Here is a 16739-nt window from a genome sequence, read left to right as displayed (position 1 = left end):
CTCCCATAAATTATCCCCTGACCTCCACACACGAGCCATGGCACACTCACACTCATACCTACACACACACACACACACACACTCACTCTCTAAATAAATAAATAAATAAATAAATAATATAAAACTGAAAAAGAAACAAACTAGCTGTATGTGAATTCTGAGATCCAGCCTAGCTTGGACTAGAGAGAGCCCAGGGAATGCGCTCAGCCCCTCTCCTGGGAGGTGCCTGACCTCTGACTGACCTGCAGGATTAGGGAAGGTGCTGTGTGACCTTTGTCAAGGTCCTCCTGCCCTGGCATGTGACCAGCTAGAATTCCAGGGTGCTGCTGCTACACATATAACTCTAACAAGTGGACATGTGTGATCATGGGTGCATGGACTAAATGTCACTGATGTGCTGACTGGGCACCAGCATGGCCTCCGCTGCCAGTCCTTAACTGGGGCTGACTGCTGTACTCTCTTGTAGACCTTTACCACCCAGGAGACCATCACCAACGCAGAGACGGCAAAGGAGTGGTTTCTGACAACAGCCAAGGATGTGAGTGGGCGGTAGGGCCTCCTGCTGGTGGGGTGTTGGGTGTGCGGCCTGTGCACTGCCAGGAACTGGGCAAGCCTTGCCAGCGTCCCTCAATGGCCCTTTCTCCTGAAGTTGGAAGCAGGAGGCAGCCTTTCTGGCTTCTACCTTTTAAGCTTTGGCTTTGTCAGCCCCAGGCATCAGCAGGCATGGCAGAACCTGCTCTGACTGGTTATGGGCCCTTTTCTTTCAGTTTTAATTTTTTCCATGTTGAGACTAAGGGTCCTTTCTTTAAGTCCCTTGGCCCTTTAGGCTCATCTCTGCTCCCAGCAACACCTATTTTGCACAGGAGAGTCATTTCTGTCCTGGGCCTTAGGTAAGCTGGCCTGTGACCCTTCTATTTTTTTATTGTTTGTTGGTTTGTGACAAGGCCTTGGTATGTAGCCCAGGCTGGTCTTGAACTCATAGCAGTCCTCCTGCTTCCACCTCCTGAGTGCTGGGATTGTAGGCATGTGCCACCATTCTGTCTCTTCTGCCTTCTTGACTCTGACCTTCTGTGAGCTCCTCTAACTGCCTCAGAACCAAAGAGGGAATAGTTAGTCCCATGCAGAATCTGGGTCTTTCTATTGACAGGAGGATCCTGCCTTGGGTTGTCCCTCTGGGATGGGTTTGGTATAATCTACCTCTGTCTTTCGTAGCCATCTACAGTCTCGAAGCACTTTGTCGCCCTGTCTACCAACACGGTAAGTGCCAGTGTGGCCTCCTGCATGTCCACATGAGAAAGCCCAGGTCAGGAGAAGGCCTCTCAAGAGTCCAACAAGGTGTGATTACCAGATTGGACAGCATCTTAGCTGGGCTGCTGAAATAGAAGGTTCACTGTGAGCCATCTGGCCTTTCCTACTGTCTGTTCAGTCTTATGCACTCAGTGGGATCCTGATGACCCCATCCATCTCCCAGGCGTGACTCAGCCCCATGACCCCATACACTTGGCCTCCCTTGACCTGCATAGAGGATGTGCCAGGTAGATCCTGTTTCTCTTTTAAAGCTGTTAAGCCCCAGTGAATGGATGTAGCATTTTGAATATATTTATTATGAGAGAGAGAGGTGTGTGTGTGTATGTATGTATGTATGTATGTATGTATGTATGTATGAGAGAGACGGTCTGTCTTGTCTGTGTATATACATACCACAGCGCTTATGAGGAGATTGGGGGATAACTTTGGAGCTGGTTTTCTCCTTCCACATTGACATGGGTTCTATATATAAAACTCAGGTCACCAGGCTCGCACAGTAAGCACCTTTACCCTGAGTTACCTTGCCAGCTTTACATGTGACCTTTTTATCAAATTTTTTTTAATAATAAAGTGATTTTTTTTGGTCTTTTTGAGACAGGGTCTCCCTGTAGCTCCAGCTGTCCTGGAACTCACTGTGTAGACCAGGATGGCCGTGAACTCACAGAGATTTGCCTGCCTCAGACTCCCAAGTGCTGGGATTAAAGGCATGCACCACCATGCCTGGCAACAAAAATTTAAAAGAACTTTTTAAAATTTTTCATTTTATGTGTATTTGTGTATTGCCTGCATGTATGCACCCATGTCATGCAGTGCCTCAGAGGTCAGAAGAGGGCTTTGGATTCCCCTGGAGCTGGAGTTAAGGATGGTTCATAGCCGCCATATGGGTGCTGAGAATCGAACCCGGGTCCTCTGCAAGAGCAATCTGTGCTCTTAGCTGCTGAGCTCCCTATTATTTCATTTTCATTATGTGTATATGTATCTGTATGGGTATTGTGTATATGTGAATGCTCACAGAGGCTGGAAGAGGATGTTGGATCAAAAGGAGCTAGAGTTAAAAGGCAGTTGTGAGCTGCCCAACATGGGTGCTGGCAACTCAACTTGTATTGTCAACAAGAGCAATATGTGGGGCTGGAGAGCTGGCTCAGTGGTTAAGAGCACTGGTTACTCTTGCAAAGGATCCAGGTTCAATTCCCAGCACACACATGGTAGCTAACAATTGTCTGTAACCCCAGTTTCAGGGGAATACAACACTCTTCTGACCTCTGCAGGCATTGCACCAACATGGGTGCACTTACATGAAGGCAATGTACTCATACACATAAAAATAATAAATGTGTAACTGCATGACATGGGTATACTTATATACATGCAGGCAATATACTCATACACATAAAAATAATAAATGTGTATTTAAAAAAAAAAAAAAAAAGTAGTATGTGCTCTTGGCCTGAGTCATCTCTCCAGCCCCCTCACAGTCACCAGACACTGGAGTGACTTTTTGCTACACTTGGTGACTGTGTGAGGTGGTGTTAATGAGAGATAGCCTAGAGCATATCTGTGGTTTCATATTATCCTGTCCTTGAGCCCATGAGAAGCAGGAGAGGCAGCTTATCAGGGCTCAGTAGGGTGGAGTGAAGTATAATCCTGGAAGCCTGTAAACCTGAGGGTATAGAGGGTACTGAGCTTGGGACCACACCTAGGACTTTACCCCACCTTTGCCACTTCTTCCACCTCCAGTGCTGCTGGTAGGGTAGGGGGCAGCCAGATGGCTCAGTGCTGCTCATCATCCAGAGCTGCCCACTCTGCCTGCTCAAGGGCCTAGGAAGAACAAGACTGGTCTTAGGGATCTCTCAGGTGGAGTCATCTCAGACGTGAGGGACTGGGGAGCTGTCCAGGCTGTGTTGCCTGGCCTGGGAAGTGGCCTCTGTGCCCGAGCTCAGATGTCCTGGGGCGGTTGGGGGGCCACGCCTGGTATCCCTGGCTTTTAGCATACACCTTTAAAAGGAGGCTCTGTCAGTGCAGGGCTCCTCATGTGCTGGAGGTGAGCCAGCATGGGGTCCAATTCTGAGTGGGCAGATCTGGGTACCAGCTGCAATTCAGAAGCTGCTTTACCCCGCCCCACATGGAGTTGGGAGGGCGGTGACGGGCCCTGGAGCTTGCCTGGCACCTCTTCTCGCCTCCTGCCGCTCCTCTTCTTGTCCCGCTAACTGTTGCTTCCTCCCCTCTCTCCCTTTCTACTTTACAGGCCAAAGTGAAGGAGTTTGGAATTGATCCTCAAAACATGTTTGAGTTCTGGGATGTAAGTACAGGCACTTCCTGTGCTGTGTGAATGGTGTGTCCTTTGCCAAGTCATGGCCATTGAGTCACACAGGAGGGGCTTCTGAGGTCAGGTCAGCATTTGTTAAACATCTGCTGCATGTCTCGCTTTGGGAAGGATAGAGGCCTTAAGTAGGCTTTCAGGAAAGAGTTGCTTCGTCAGTGGGAGGGCTCTGAGTGGCGTTGCGAGGTAGCGCTCCTGCCAGCAGCACCCACTGTGGGGTAATCAGAGCCGCCCCTGCCCCCTCACTTAGTTGAGGTGGTGAGTTATTTTTGGTGATGACCTTTATCCCTGCAACAGCCAGTTTGTAAAGATCAAGGGGCAGGGTGAGACAGGACATGGGACCTGGTAGACTAGGAAGGGAGCCGCAGGATCAGCTGGGGAGGGTGGCAGGGAGGCAGTGGGCCTGGAGCCTGGGTGCTGCAGGCCAGGCCACTTGACAGCCAACCCCGCCTCAGGTGGCAGATGCAGGCCACGCCATAGCAACAGACAGTCCCAAAAGACTTACCTGCTGGGGATAAACTTTAAGTTTCCTGATAGCTTCCTTGAGCACAGCAGTGTGAGAAGAGCTGTAAAGGCTTAGGATACAGGGCTACTGTGAGGGTGTGGTACAGGTGTGTCTGGGCAGAGGTCGGGTCATACCTGCGATGTCACCCTTCGGGGCATTTATGCACTGGCCTTTGAATTGGAGGCTCTCTCCTGTGTAGCATCACCCACAGATGGGTAACCTTGATTTGAAGGTTCTAAAGAACTTTTTTTTCTTTTTGAGACACAGTCTCACTATATAGCTTTGGCTGGTCTGGAACTTGCTGTGTAGATCAGGCTGACCTTGAACTTAAATTCACCTACCTCTGCCTCCTGGGTGCTGGGATTATAGGCGAGCTCTTTTGTTCCTAGCTTTTCTTTGTATGTTGAGGCCAAAGGTCAGTGTTGAACTTCTGTGGTTGCTGGGGATCTGAACTTGGCACTTAGGCTTGTGCAGCAGGTACTTAACACACATCTCCCGGCCCCAAATGTGGCCCTTTTTATTTTTTATTTTTTTAGTTTTTTGGTCTTTTTGAGACAGGGTCTCCCTGTAGCTCCAACTGGCCTGGAGCTTACTGTGTAGACCAGGCTGGCCTCAAACTCACAGAAATTCACCTGCCTCTGCCTCCTGAGTGCTGGGATTAAAGGTGTGCGCCACTACACCCTGCAAATGTGGCCTTTTGAGTCTATCTTCTTTAATTTATTTTACCATTGAGTTTTCCAGGTTCATCCATGTTGTAGAGTACATTGGCACTTTAGTCCTTTTTTAAAAATTTTATTTTACTTATTTTTATTTTATGTGTATGTGTGTATTGCCTGCATGTAGGTAAGTGCACCCATGTTGTGCAGTGCCCGTGGAAGTCAGAAGAGGCTATCGGATCCCCTGTGACTGGACTTACAGACAGTTAGCTGACATGTGGGTGTTGGGATTCGAACCCGGGTCTTCAAGAACAACCAGTGTTGTTAACCACTGAGCCCCCGCCCCCGTTTTTTTTTTTTTTTTTTTTTTTTTTTTTATGAGACTGGGTCTTACTATGTAGTGCTGGCTGACCTAGAACTCACTGTGTAGACTAGCCTGGCCTTGAATTTAAAGAGATCCACCTGCCTCTGCCTCTGCCTCCTCTGAGTGCTGGGACTAAAGGCATGTACCACCATGCTCAGCTTTCTTTTTTTTTTTTTATTTTGATGCCTAGGATTGAATCCCAGGTCTGCACATGCTAAGTAAGCACTCTCCCACTGAGCTGTACCCCATCCCCTTTCCAACTTCAACCTCCTAAGTGCTGTGATAATAGGCATGCACCACCACAGTTTACCTAAAATATTGTTTTCTTCCTCCTGGAGAGAATGCAGCTCTAATGCACTAAGCCATCCACTGCCTATAATGAGTTGACTTCTTTCTAGAGCAAGACTAGTTGTGTTCCACCCTTGGGAGACTGAGAAGAATCACTGGACTTATTTTCTGCATTCATGGTTCAGCTCAGTCGAGAGACTGCAGCTTCTAACAATTGTTGCATGCCTGATAGAAGAAGGGAGGCCTTTCTGCTCCCTGTCTGGCACCTGAGCAAGTGATGGCGAGGAATGAGTGGGTGTTCCTGCTAACCATGGAGCCCAAAAGAATAGGGTGCCCATTGTAACTGCCCAGCATATGCAAAGCAGTTGGAATGTGACAGAGAGATGGCATTGCAGGCAAGGCCTGAGAGTGACAGTGAGCACAGGGGATGTAGGTCCAGGGCTGGCAGGTGAGGACATTAGAGGTTCAGTGGAGGCTTCTTTTGCTGGCTAGGTGTACCATATACCACAGCACCCAAGAAGGGATGAGGGTGGGTGCTGCTGAATGCTGAGTCAGAGGTGCCAGGGACAGGAAGGGATGAAGGTTCTGAAGCTAGAGTCTCTCAGGCAGGATAGAGGGATCAGGTCAGGCAAGGAGTACAGCACTGGCCTCAAGGCAAGATGGGTGAGTTGGTCCACTACAGGTATGTACAAATGGTGAGATTCAGTCAGCTAGACCTGACTCGATGTAGCCTCCTGTCTGGATCCAGCAGAGGTATGCAGATGAGCTGTGAAGGCTGTCAGGACCAGCTTGAGTTGACACATCAGTGAACTAATTTTCCCTAGGATTTGGTTAGCACTGTCTATTCAGGTATGTACAGTGGAGTCCGTTAGGTGTCGTGTGGTGCCATGGCTGAGGCTCGGGAGCAGACAAAGGTCTGAATAGGAATGAGGACCAGAATAGGTGAGGTTGGAGGAAGAACCAGGACAGAGAAAAGTACAGATGAAGATACAGTTATGTGTGGTGACACGTACCTGTAATCCCAGTACTCGGGAGCTGGGGTGGAGGATCACAAGTTCAAACGAGCCTTGAATGTAAAGTGAGTTCAAGGCCAGCCTGAGCTAGATGAGGTCTTACTTTTTTGAGGATTTTGTTGTTACTAGTTTTTATTTTGTGTGTTTTGCCTGCATGGATGTATATGTACCACATGCGTGCAGTGCCCACAAAGGGCAGAAGAGGGTGTCAGAGCCTCTGAAAGTGGAGTTACAGACAGTTTTTAGCTGCTGTGTGGGTGCTGGGAACCAAATCCAGGTCCCTCCATAGGAGCAGCTAGTGCTCTTAACTGCTGAGCCATCTCTTCAGCCCCATGAGATCCTATTTTAAAATACAGCAACTAAAGCCAGGGGTGGTGGTGCATGTCTTTAATTCTAGTACTTGGGAAGCAGAGGCAGAAGCAGTTGGAGCTCTGTGAGATCAGGCCGGCTTGACCTACATAGTGAGTTCCAGTCCAAGTTACAGGTATTACAGGGAGACCCTGTCTGAAAAAGTCAAGGAAAACAAGACAAAACAAAACCACCAAACCAAAAGAGATAGTTCTAACAAGTGAGGTCTGAAGTGCTTAAGAACATGTACAGGTGCTTCAGCCTAACTCTATGGAAAGAGGGTTCGGTAGTCCAGACACGTATGTGTATATACTGGGGTCTCTGACAGGTTCTGAAAAGTGAAGATGGGGTAGTATGTGGCTGATCACTCAGAAGTGAACCCAGGCTTGGGCAAAAACTGGCAATCACCTGGTTCTCAGCATCCTGACCAGCTCTGCCCAGGTGTCCCAGGCTGCTAGGCATCCTTAACAAATCCAAGGCTGCTTTCTGTCATTGGGTCCATTTGGGGTGGGGTGTGAGGAGCTGAGGAGTAGATTGATTATAAAAGGTGAGGCCTGGGGAGCTAGGCCAAGTGCCACATAGACAGGGTACTAAGGACCTCTGTCTGTAGGGTGCAATGTGAGAGAGGCTCATGGAAGATAAAGGTCTGGGGGCCTGAGTGCACAGGGAGAATGATATCGTAAGCCTGTGTCAGACACTAGCAACAGGAGACACCAAGATTTGCAAGTAGTATCTAGTCAAGTGTGTGTAATGGCATCTATGAGACATGGCTGAGGTCTCAGGAGCTGGAATCTGACAAAAGTGTGTGACTGGGTTTGCTGTGGGAGGCCTGAGGAGCCAGGCTAATCACACTTAAGTAGAACTGGTTGGTCTGGTATGGACACTGAAACTAAAGCTGGGCAGGAGCTAGAGGTGTCCCTAACATGATCAAGGCCCTGGGTTCAATCCCCAGCGTCACAGGAAACTGAAGGTAGGAGGGGCAGGTAGAGCCGAGTTTTACAAAATAGACTAAAAGTCCATGAATGAGACCAGGTCAGAACTGCATCGTTCGGTGACATCTGACCATTGTAGTGATGGCACAGGTAGGTGGTTCAGGATCCCTAAGACAAGACTGAAGAGCTGGCAGCAGTCCAAAGGATGGAGACGTATCCATTGGGAAGGCTTATAAGGAGTCCACACAGGTGTGTGAAGTCCAGGATTGGCAGGAGAGATTTGAGGCACTAAGAGGAAACACAGATTTGTACTTCTGAGTCTCCCAGGTAAGGTATGCGAGAGGCTGCTGTCCCAGGCTTGCATCCCAAGTCTGAGGAGGTGGGCCTAGCACAGTGTTTCTTGGGTAATTTAGTGGTGAAACCAAGGGCAAGCAGAGGGAGGTTGGCAGGAAATGCCATGGTGAGTTTAAAAATGCTTTCTCAGGTCAGATCTAGCACTGTAGGTAAAGCTGATCTGTCAGGTGAGGCCTCAGAGCCGAAGAAAGAATTATATGTAAAGAAAGTGTGATGGGTGGATGGAGCTGCTGTCTCAGCAGAAAGCTGAGGAGCTGGGATGTGGCGTAAGTGAGCACCTCTGTTTCCCTGGTACGATCAAGTTCAATAGGTAAAGCTTCCATACTTGGCTAAGGTTGGGGAGTATGGCCAGGGGTGAGGATGTAGAAGTTGGTTTCTTGGGTAAGGCCTGCGGAGTCTGTGTATGGAACAGGTTTGTATCCTTGGGTCTGTCAGATATCGTGAGTGAGTTTATCAGGTGGATAGACGGGATTTCTTCAGGTAAGGTCTGTGGAGGACCAGGGTCATGAAACCAGGTATGTCCAGTGAATCCTAAGATGTCATAGCCAGGCCTGGAAAGATGTGTTGGTTGGTCCATGAAGTAGAGGTAGGGCAGAGGGGGCCTGTCAGCTGTGGTCTCAGGAGCCAACAGCAAGCATAGGTAGGCGGAGTGGGCCTGTCAGGGGGTATGAGGACCCAGTGCTAGGAAGATAAAGCTGACCTGTCAGGTGTGGTATGAAGACACAGGGTCAAGTAGGCAGGGGTATAGTGTAAACTCAAGATTAGCTAAGTAGAATTGGCCTGTCAGGTAGGTATGAGGACTCAGGATCAAATAAGCAGAAGTATGGTTTGAGGACTCATGATTAGATAGGCAGAGCTGGCCTGTTAGGTGTGGTCTGAAGAGCCAGGGTCATAAAGAGGTAGGTAGAGCTAGCCCATCAAGTTTGTGGTCTGAACAGCTAAGCTTTGTTATGCTGGCCTTCCAGGTACGGTCTGTAGAGCTAAGGTCACATAGTGAATGGTAGGCAGAGGTTGCTCACCAGGTCTGTTCTGAGGAGCCAGGATTCATACTTTATCAGTAGGTAGAGCTGGTCTGTCAGATAGAGTCTTGAGGTGTGAGGAGTTAGAACTGAATACAGGCAGGTGAAGCTGGCTCACTAAGTGTTCTAAGGAGCCAGGGTCAGAAGCAGGCAGCTGCTCTGCCAGCTGTAGACTTGAGTTGGGATTGAACACAGGTAGGTAGAGCTGGATTCAGGCAAAGATAGTTCTGGGTCTTTGTATGGGGGCAGGCGGTGGGGGGTGGCTAAAGAACAAGGGTTAGTCTTAGGTAAGTAGAGCTGGCCATCCAAGTGTGTTCTGAGAATCTAGGGTCAGTCTCAGGTAGGTAGAGCTGGCCTGAAGAGCCAGGGTCAAATATTGGTAGGTACTCCTGACCAGGTGTGGTCTGATAGAGCTGTAGTCATGTATAAATGCACTAGGTGAGGTCTGAGGACTCAGGTCCAGTACAGGTGGGTACACATGGCCTTGCAGGTATGGAGTGAGGAGTTAAACAGAGCTGGTCTATAAGGCGAGATTAGGAGAACAAAGGTCAAGAATAAGAGCTCTTTGACCAAATGGAACAGAGGAGCAAGCATCAGGCACAGGTAGGTGGGCTGGCTCGCCAACTGTGGTCTGAAGAGCCAGAGTGCTGTGTAACTAGGTGGAGCTGGTTTGCCAAGATGTAGGTGTGAGGAGTTAAAGACGAACACAGGTAGGCAGAGGTGGTCTCTTCACAGATTGAATTCAGACAAAAATAGGGTATACCTGGGACTTTTGGCAAAACCTGAGGAGCTAGAGCTAAGTTCCTGAGGGTAGAATGCTCTCTTAAATCAGGTGCACAGTACTGGGTCCATGGCATAAGCAAAGTACTGTGGGTCTTGTAGGCAGTCTGCAGACCCTAATTTAAACATGACTATGTAGATGTGGCTCTCTAGGCAAGAACTGTGGAGCCAGAGACAGATATACTTGGGGTCTTTCAGAGGAAGTCGAGGCTTGGTTCTGGCTTGGATGTGTCAACCCGCATATTAGAGGTAAGACCCCGGAGCCTGCGTGAGTCACAGTGGTGAGTCATTCCTTGACATCTCAGGTGGGTCTGTGGAGCACAGATACACAGAGATGATGTTCCTAATTGTTGAAGTCCCAGGCTCATCTGTGAGGTTGCTGATTCTATAGTTAAGCCAAGGTTGGTGGTGGCAGGATCCATATGGCAGTCATGACACTGTACCAGACTGGACCGAGAACTGCGGGATCAAGGCCCTAGTACATAGAGCTGGGCCCCCAAATAGGTGCAAAGAATCAGAGTTGGTCTTTGGGAGATGGACCTATGGCTGTCAGCTCAAGTGGAGGATCAAGTTTGGGCACATGTCTTGTGAAGCCTGGCCCATCAGCTGTGTGGTGTCTGACTCTGGACAGGTATGTTGCCCTGTATCAGGAGGCACTGGAGCTGAATAGAGGTAGAGCCAGGTCTCCCTGGTGAAGCTGCTGCATCCATGTCCATGCTGGCGTTTACCTGGCTTTGCTAGTCAGTCTGTGGATCCAGGAAGAAGCATCTTCACCACTAAAGTACCCCATGCTGGTCAGGTTAAGTATGTAGAGCAGAGTCTGCCTAGGAATGTGTATGTGGCTGGCCAGACCTGAGGAGATAGGTCAGACATAGTGTGTATCAAAAGCCAGGAGATTGCTCAGTGAATAAAGATGCCTGCCACGAAGCCTAAATGACCCAAATTGGATCCCTAGGACCCACATGGTGGAAGGAGAGAGCTTCTTGATGCCCACAAGTTGTCCTCTCACCTCATGCATGCTCTGCGTTCATGCACACAAAAATGTAAAAAAAAATTTTTTAGATAGAAAAGCATAGTCACAGCCGGGCATGGTGATACATACCTATAACCCTAGCACTCAGGAGACCGAGGCAGAAGGATCAGTATTTGAGGCTGGCTTGGGCGACACAGTACAATTTTGTTACACCAAAGAATGAAAGGAAGGGAACAAAACAATGCACAGTTGTAAAAAAACACATCTAGGACTCCTGGAAGTCAGAATAGGTGGAATGCCCTGAGCAGACCCACTGCTTGTCCTCAGTTAGGCAAAACCTAGGGCTGTTGCAGGGGCCAAGGAGTCTGTGACCAGTCCAGAGTGTGGTCCAACCTCGTTTGCTGGCATATGGTCCAAGATGCCCTAAGGATAGTATAATACTTGATTAGGTAAAGTCAAGTCTGGCAGACAGGGAGGTGAGGCACAGAACACTGAACTATATAAGGTTTGGTGTGAAGGTCCTATCTGCAGATGTGAGGGCTCAGAGCCTGGTCAGACCCCTGCTTGGCATCACTGAGCTCCCCCTGAAGTAAAATCTGACCTGGTTTCTCAGCCAAGGTCAGAGGCTGGACCTGTCAAGTCTGAGGTCTGCTGACTACCCACAAGTCCTGTTCTAAAACTGAATCTATTAGGCAAAGTCTTAGAGGCTGTGTCAAGCATGGGGGTGCAAGGGGACTGTCCATGCTGTAAAGCTGCTCCCAAACCTGGGTCCTTCCAGATGAAGGACCCCAACATTCATTATTACCCAAGCCAAGGGGACCTTGGGCCATACTTGTCTTGTTCTCCCCTTTTGATTGAACTCCCTGAGTCAGCCTTCTGTACTCCCTTGTCAAGGGTATCCTCTTGAGGTAACCTCGGAGTTTCCTTAGTGGTTTGCGTCTCCATTTGCGCCTCACTCCCAGACTACAGTTCTCCAGCCTTGGCCCACAGCTTCCCTCGTCTAACCCTCAAAGTCACCTTGCAGGTTGTGCTGTGCTCCCCACTGCCTGTTTTCACAGGCTTTGAGAGCTGAGTTTTTTTAATGCCTCAAGGCATCCATTGGATACATGGTCTGGGACCCTCCTTTGCACCTAGTGGGCATCACCCCAGGGAGAATGGAAAGGAGTTGTTGGAGAGGAATTGTTCATATCATTTCCTGTGAGGCTTAGTTCTCTGGCTGTTGTGAAAGGCTGCTGTTGCCACAGGACCTTTACATAAGCTATTCTGGCTGCTGGGATGCTTCTCTGGGTAATACTTGGTTTTTTAGATCTAGACTTCAGCACCCTGCAGATTCTGTTTATAACTCTTCTCAACATCATACTCTGGTTCTGTCAGTGTCTGAGGAGACTGGATAAGTACAGTTATGAGACTCTGGGCCCATCAGTGTCTGAGGAGCCAGGGTATGTGCCAGTACAGGCTTAGGGTCTGTCAGTGAGGAGACAGTAGGTGCGGGTACGAGAATCTGGGTCTGTCAGTATCTAAAGAGCCAGGGTAGGCCACAGGTACAAAGCTCTGGGTCCATCACTGCCTGAGGAGACAAGGTAGGTACATATATAAAGCTAAGGGTCTGTCAGTGAGGAGACAGGGTAGGTGCAGGTATGAGGCTCTGGATCTAACACTGTCCGAGGAGACAGGGTAAGTGCAGGTATGAGGCTCTGGTCTGAGTGTCTGAGGAGACAGGGTAGGTGCAGGTATGAGGCTCTGGGTCTGTCTGTCTGAGGAGACAGGGTAGGTGCAGGTATGAGGCTCTGGTCTGTCAGTGTTTGAGGAGACAGGGTAGGTGCAGGTATGAGGCTCTGGGTCTGTCAGTGTCTGAGGAGACAGGGTAGGTGCAGGTATGAGGCTCTGGGTCTGTCTATCTGAGGAGACAGGGTAGGTACAGGTATGAGGCTCTGGGTCTGTCTGTCTGAGGAGACAGGGTAGGTGCAGGGATGAGGCTCTGGGTCTGTCTATCTGAGGAGACAGGGTAGGTACAGGTATGAGGCTCTGGGTCTGTCTGTCTGAGGAGACAGGGTAGGTGCAGGGATGAGGCTCTGGGTCTGTCTATCTGAGGAGACAGGGTAGGTACAGGTATGAGGCTCTGGGTCTGTCTGTCTGAGGAGACAGGGTAGGTGCAGGGATGAGGCTCTGGGTCTGTCTATCTGAGGAGACAGGGTAGGTACAGGTATGAGGCTCTGGGTCTGTCTGTCTGAGGAGACAGGGTAGGTGCAGGGATGAGGCTCTGGGTCTGTCTATCTGAGGAGACAGGGTAGGTACAGGTATGAGGCTCTGGGTCTGTCTGTCTGAGGAGACAGGGTAGGTGCAGGGATGAGGCTCTGGGTCTGTCTATCTGAGGAGACAGGGTAGGTACAGGTATGAGGCTCTGGGTCTGTCTGTCTGAGGAGACAGGGTAGGTGCAGGGATGAGGCTCTGGGTCTGTCTATCTGAGGAGACAGGGTAGGTACAGGTATGAGGCTCTGGGTCTGTCTGTCTGAGGAGACAGGGTAGGTGCAGGGATGAGGCTCTGGGTCTGTCTATCTGAGGAGACAGGGTAGGTACAGGTATGAGGCTCTGGGTCTGTCTGTCTGAGGAGACAGGGTAGGTGCAGGGATGAGGCTCTGGGTCTGTCTATCTGAGGAGACAGGGTAGGTACAGGTATGAGGCTCTGGGTCTGTCTGTCTGAGGAGACAGGGTAGGTGCAGGGATGAGGCTCTGGGTCTGTCTATCTGAGGAGACAGGGTAGGTACAGGTATGAGGCTCTGGGTCTGTCTGTCTGAGGAGACAGGGTAGGTGCAGGGATGAGGCTCTGGGTCTGTCTATCTGAGGAGACAGGGTAGGTACAGGTATGAGGCTCTGGGTCTGTCTGTCTGAGGAGACAGGGTAGGTGCAGGGATGAGGCTCTGGGTCTGTCTATCTGAGGAGACAGGGTAGGTACAGGTATGAGGCTCTGGGTCTGTCTGTCTGAGGAGACAGGGTAGGTGCAGGGATGAGGCTCTGGGTCTGTCTATCTGAGGAGACAGGGTAGGTACAGGTATGAGGCTCTGGGTCTGTCTGTCTGAGGAGACAGGGTAGGTGCAGGGATGAGGCTCTGGGTCTGTCTATCTGAGGAGACAGGGTAGGTACAGGTATGAGGCTCTGGGTCTGTCTGTCTGAGGAGACAGGGTAGGTGCAGGGATGAGGCTCTGGGTCTGTCTATCTGAGGAGACAGGGTAGGTACAGGTATGAGGCTCTGGGTCTGTCTGTCTGAGGAGACAGGGTAGGTGCAGGGATGAGGCTCTGGGTCTGTCTATCTGAGGAGACAGGGTAGGTACAGGTATGAGGCTCTGGGTCTGTCTGTCTGAGGAGACAGGGTAGGTGCAGGTATGAGGCTCTGGGTCTGTCTATCTGAGGAGACAGGGTAGGTACAGGTATGAGGCTCTGGGTCTGTCTGTCTGAGGAGACAGGGTAGGTGCAGGTATGAGGCTCTGGGTCTGTCTATCTGAGGAGACAGGGTAGGTACAGGTATGAGGCTCTGGGTCTGTGAGTGTCTGAGGAGACAGGGTAGGTGCAGGTATGAGGCTCTGGGTCTGTCTATCTGAGGAGACAAGGTAAGCACAGGTATGAGGCGGCTCTGGGTCTGCCAATTTCTGAGGAGATCAGGCCTATGTCAGTGTCAGAACAGGTAAGTTAGGCAGAGGTAGGAGTACTTGGTCTGCCAGTATCAGGAGGTGAGATTTGGCACAGGTGTGAAGCACTAAATCCGTCAGGGTCTGTGGCAGTAAGGTAGGCACAGGTATGAGCACTTGGGCTGTCAGCGTCTGAGGAGGTGGGTTGGAAACAGGTATGAGGCTGTATGTCTGTTAGTGTCAGAGGCAGCAGGTTAAGCACAAATAGGGAGCTTTGTCAACACTGAGGAAGTAGGGGCTGGGTGTCAAGCTCTGGGGCTGTCAGTAATGATGAGGTAGGTTAAACACAGTTGTGAGGCCCTGGTTCTTTCAACACCGAGGAGGCAAAGGCTGGCACCGCCGTAAGGCTTTGTGTCCGTCAGTTCGAGGCCTCGGGTCTGCCAGGAAGACAAGACCAGCCATGGTAACATGTTCAGTTGAGTGTGTGGCTCTGGTCAGTCAGCATGTAGTCTGCTTTGCTGGTCAGCTCAGAGTCGCTGCTGCCAGGCCTGCTGTCTGTCTGCAGAGGTGGGTTGGGTCGAGCCCTCCAAGCTGCACCTGTGGAAGAGCAGCTTCCCGAGGGCCAGGTGTGGCAGGAGGGAGGGGGGCGGGGTATGCCAGCCCTCCTGCAGTGCCTTTTCCTTCTCTCCTAGTGGGTAGGTGGACGCTACTCCTTGTGGTCAGCCATCGGACTTTCTATCGCCCTACACGTGGGTGAGTGTTTCTGATTCTTACAGCCCCCTCCTTTCTCACCTGTTGGGAAGTTTGAGGTTGGGGGTGTGTCCTGAGTACCTCGCTTACCCCGCAGGCTGCTGGCCTCTCTGCTCCTGGCTAGAAACATGTTCTTAGCTCTGATAGGAAGACTCGGGGTTTGTTTGTGCTCAGGGCCAGGTGTGATGGCAGAGGCTTTCTGCAGGCCAGCTTCTGCCAGGTCCTTCCTGGCTTCACATCCAGTCTTTCCTAGAAAAAACTGTCCACTCCCAGGAGGACACAGGGTATGGCCATTTTTGTTGATGCTGCTTTTTTCTTGCAGGTTTTGACCACTTCGAGCAGCTGCTCTCAGGAGCTCACTGGATGGTGAGTACTGAGTGCCAGAGACTGCGTGGGTCCAGCTTTTTCCTTCCTCTCTCTCCTTCCCTTTTCTCCCTGACAGCTGCTCAATTCCTGTCCTGTTGTCTTTTTAGGACCAGCACTTCCGCAAAACGCCCCTGGAGAAGAATGCCCCTGTCCTGCTGGCTCTGCTTGGAGTCTGGTATATCAACTGCTTTGGGTGCGAGACTCACGCCTTGCTGCCCTATGACCAGTACCTGCACCGTTTTGCTGCCTATTTCCAACAGGTACCAGCTGCTAGGCCAGACTTGAGGATGGCAGGACCCTGTAGAACCTGGGAGGTTCAGTGGCTTAGGTTGCAGCTCCTGTTGCCCTTGGGCATGGCCACAGCCCAACCCTGTTCCAGGTTTCAGTACATCTTGGTAACCAAGACTATTCTATCCACGTGTCAGCTGAGTTTCGTCACTGTGCAAGGACATGACTGGTTAACGTGGTGCTCTGGCCATACTTGTCCTGCATTGGCTGTGGGTGTGTGTCTCAGCTGGGGTCACTTCCTTTTTGGCTATCACTTGTGGCTTGCTCTAGGGTGATGCAGAGCCAAGATCCCCATGGCCTGTACTACCTTATTCATTCCAGAAAATGAAGTTCATGCCCTGTCTGTGTTGCCTCTTAAGCTACACAGGGTGACCTCCTCATTCCCTTTGGTGTGGTCCGAGCCTTTGGAGACAAAGTAGTCTCTCTTCTACTCAGATTCTGTTCTGTAAAGCCCTTCTGTACCTGCTCCTGCTTGTTCAGTGCAGACCAGGACTATCCTGTAGGCCTTGGGCTCCCTGGGGCAGATTGAGCAAACTTTGACCCATACCTGAGGGTGACTCCTGCCCCTGAAGGAGGCCTGAGGTTCCCAGATGCCAGCTGCCTGGGTCAGGGTGGGATGACCAGGCCTAAGTGGGTACAAGGCCCAGCTTCTAGCCAGGGTGACATCCCTCAGAGACTACACTCTGGACCCCATCCTGCCCCTCTTAAAAGATTAGTTGAAGATTTTGTGACCTATTTGGGCATGTGTTGTTTTCTGGGGGTTTTTATTATTGTTGCATGTGTGGGTTTTTTTAAGATTTATTTATGTGTATGCATGCATATCTGCATGTATGCCAAGTGTGTGCAGATGTC

General features: G+C 50.4%; 1 protein-coding gene across 1 annotated transcript in view; it reads left to right on the top strand.

The window, feature by feature from the left end:
* Positions 1 to 16739, top strand: part of Gpi (glucose-6-phosphate isomerase) — a 32002-nt gene that overhangs the window by 12328 nt on the left and 2935 nt on the right. Inside the window, exons 7-12 of the mRNA XM_008839441.3 lie at positions 467 to 538; positions 1213 to 1257; positions 3554 to 3607; positions 15176 to 15236; positions 15556 to 15599; positions 15707 to 15859. Coding sequence (XP_008837663.1) covers positions 467 to 538; positions 1213 to 1257; positions 3554 to 3607; positions 15176 to 15236; positions 15556 to 15599; positions 15707 to 15859 — 429 coding nt within the window. The remainder of the gene's footprint in view (positions 1 to 466; positions 539 to 1212; positions 1258 to 3553; positions 3608 to 15175; positions 15237 to 15555; positions 15600 to 15706; positions 15860 to 16739) is intronic.

This window comes from Nannospalax galili, unplaced genomic scaffold (genome assembly GCF_000622305.1).
Source record: "Nannospalax galili isolate Female #2095 unplaced genomic scaffold, S.galili_v1.0 scaffold159, whole genome shotgun sequence".
NCBI lineage: Eukaryota > Metazoa > Chordata > Mammalia > Rodentia > Spalacidae > Nannospalax > Nannospalax galili.
Note: the sequence above shows the minus strand (reverse complement) of the source record. Positions and strands in the feature narration are given on the sequence as shown.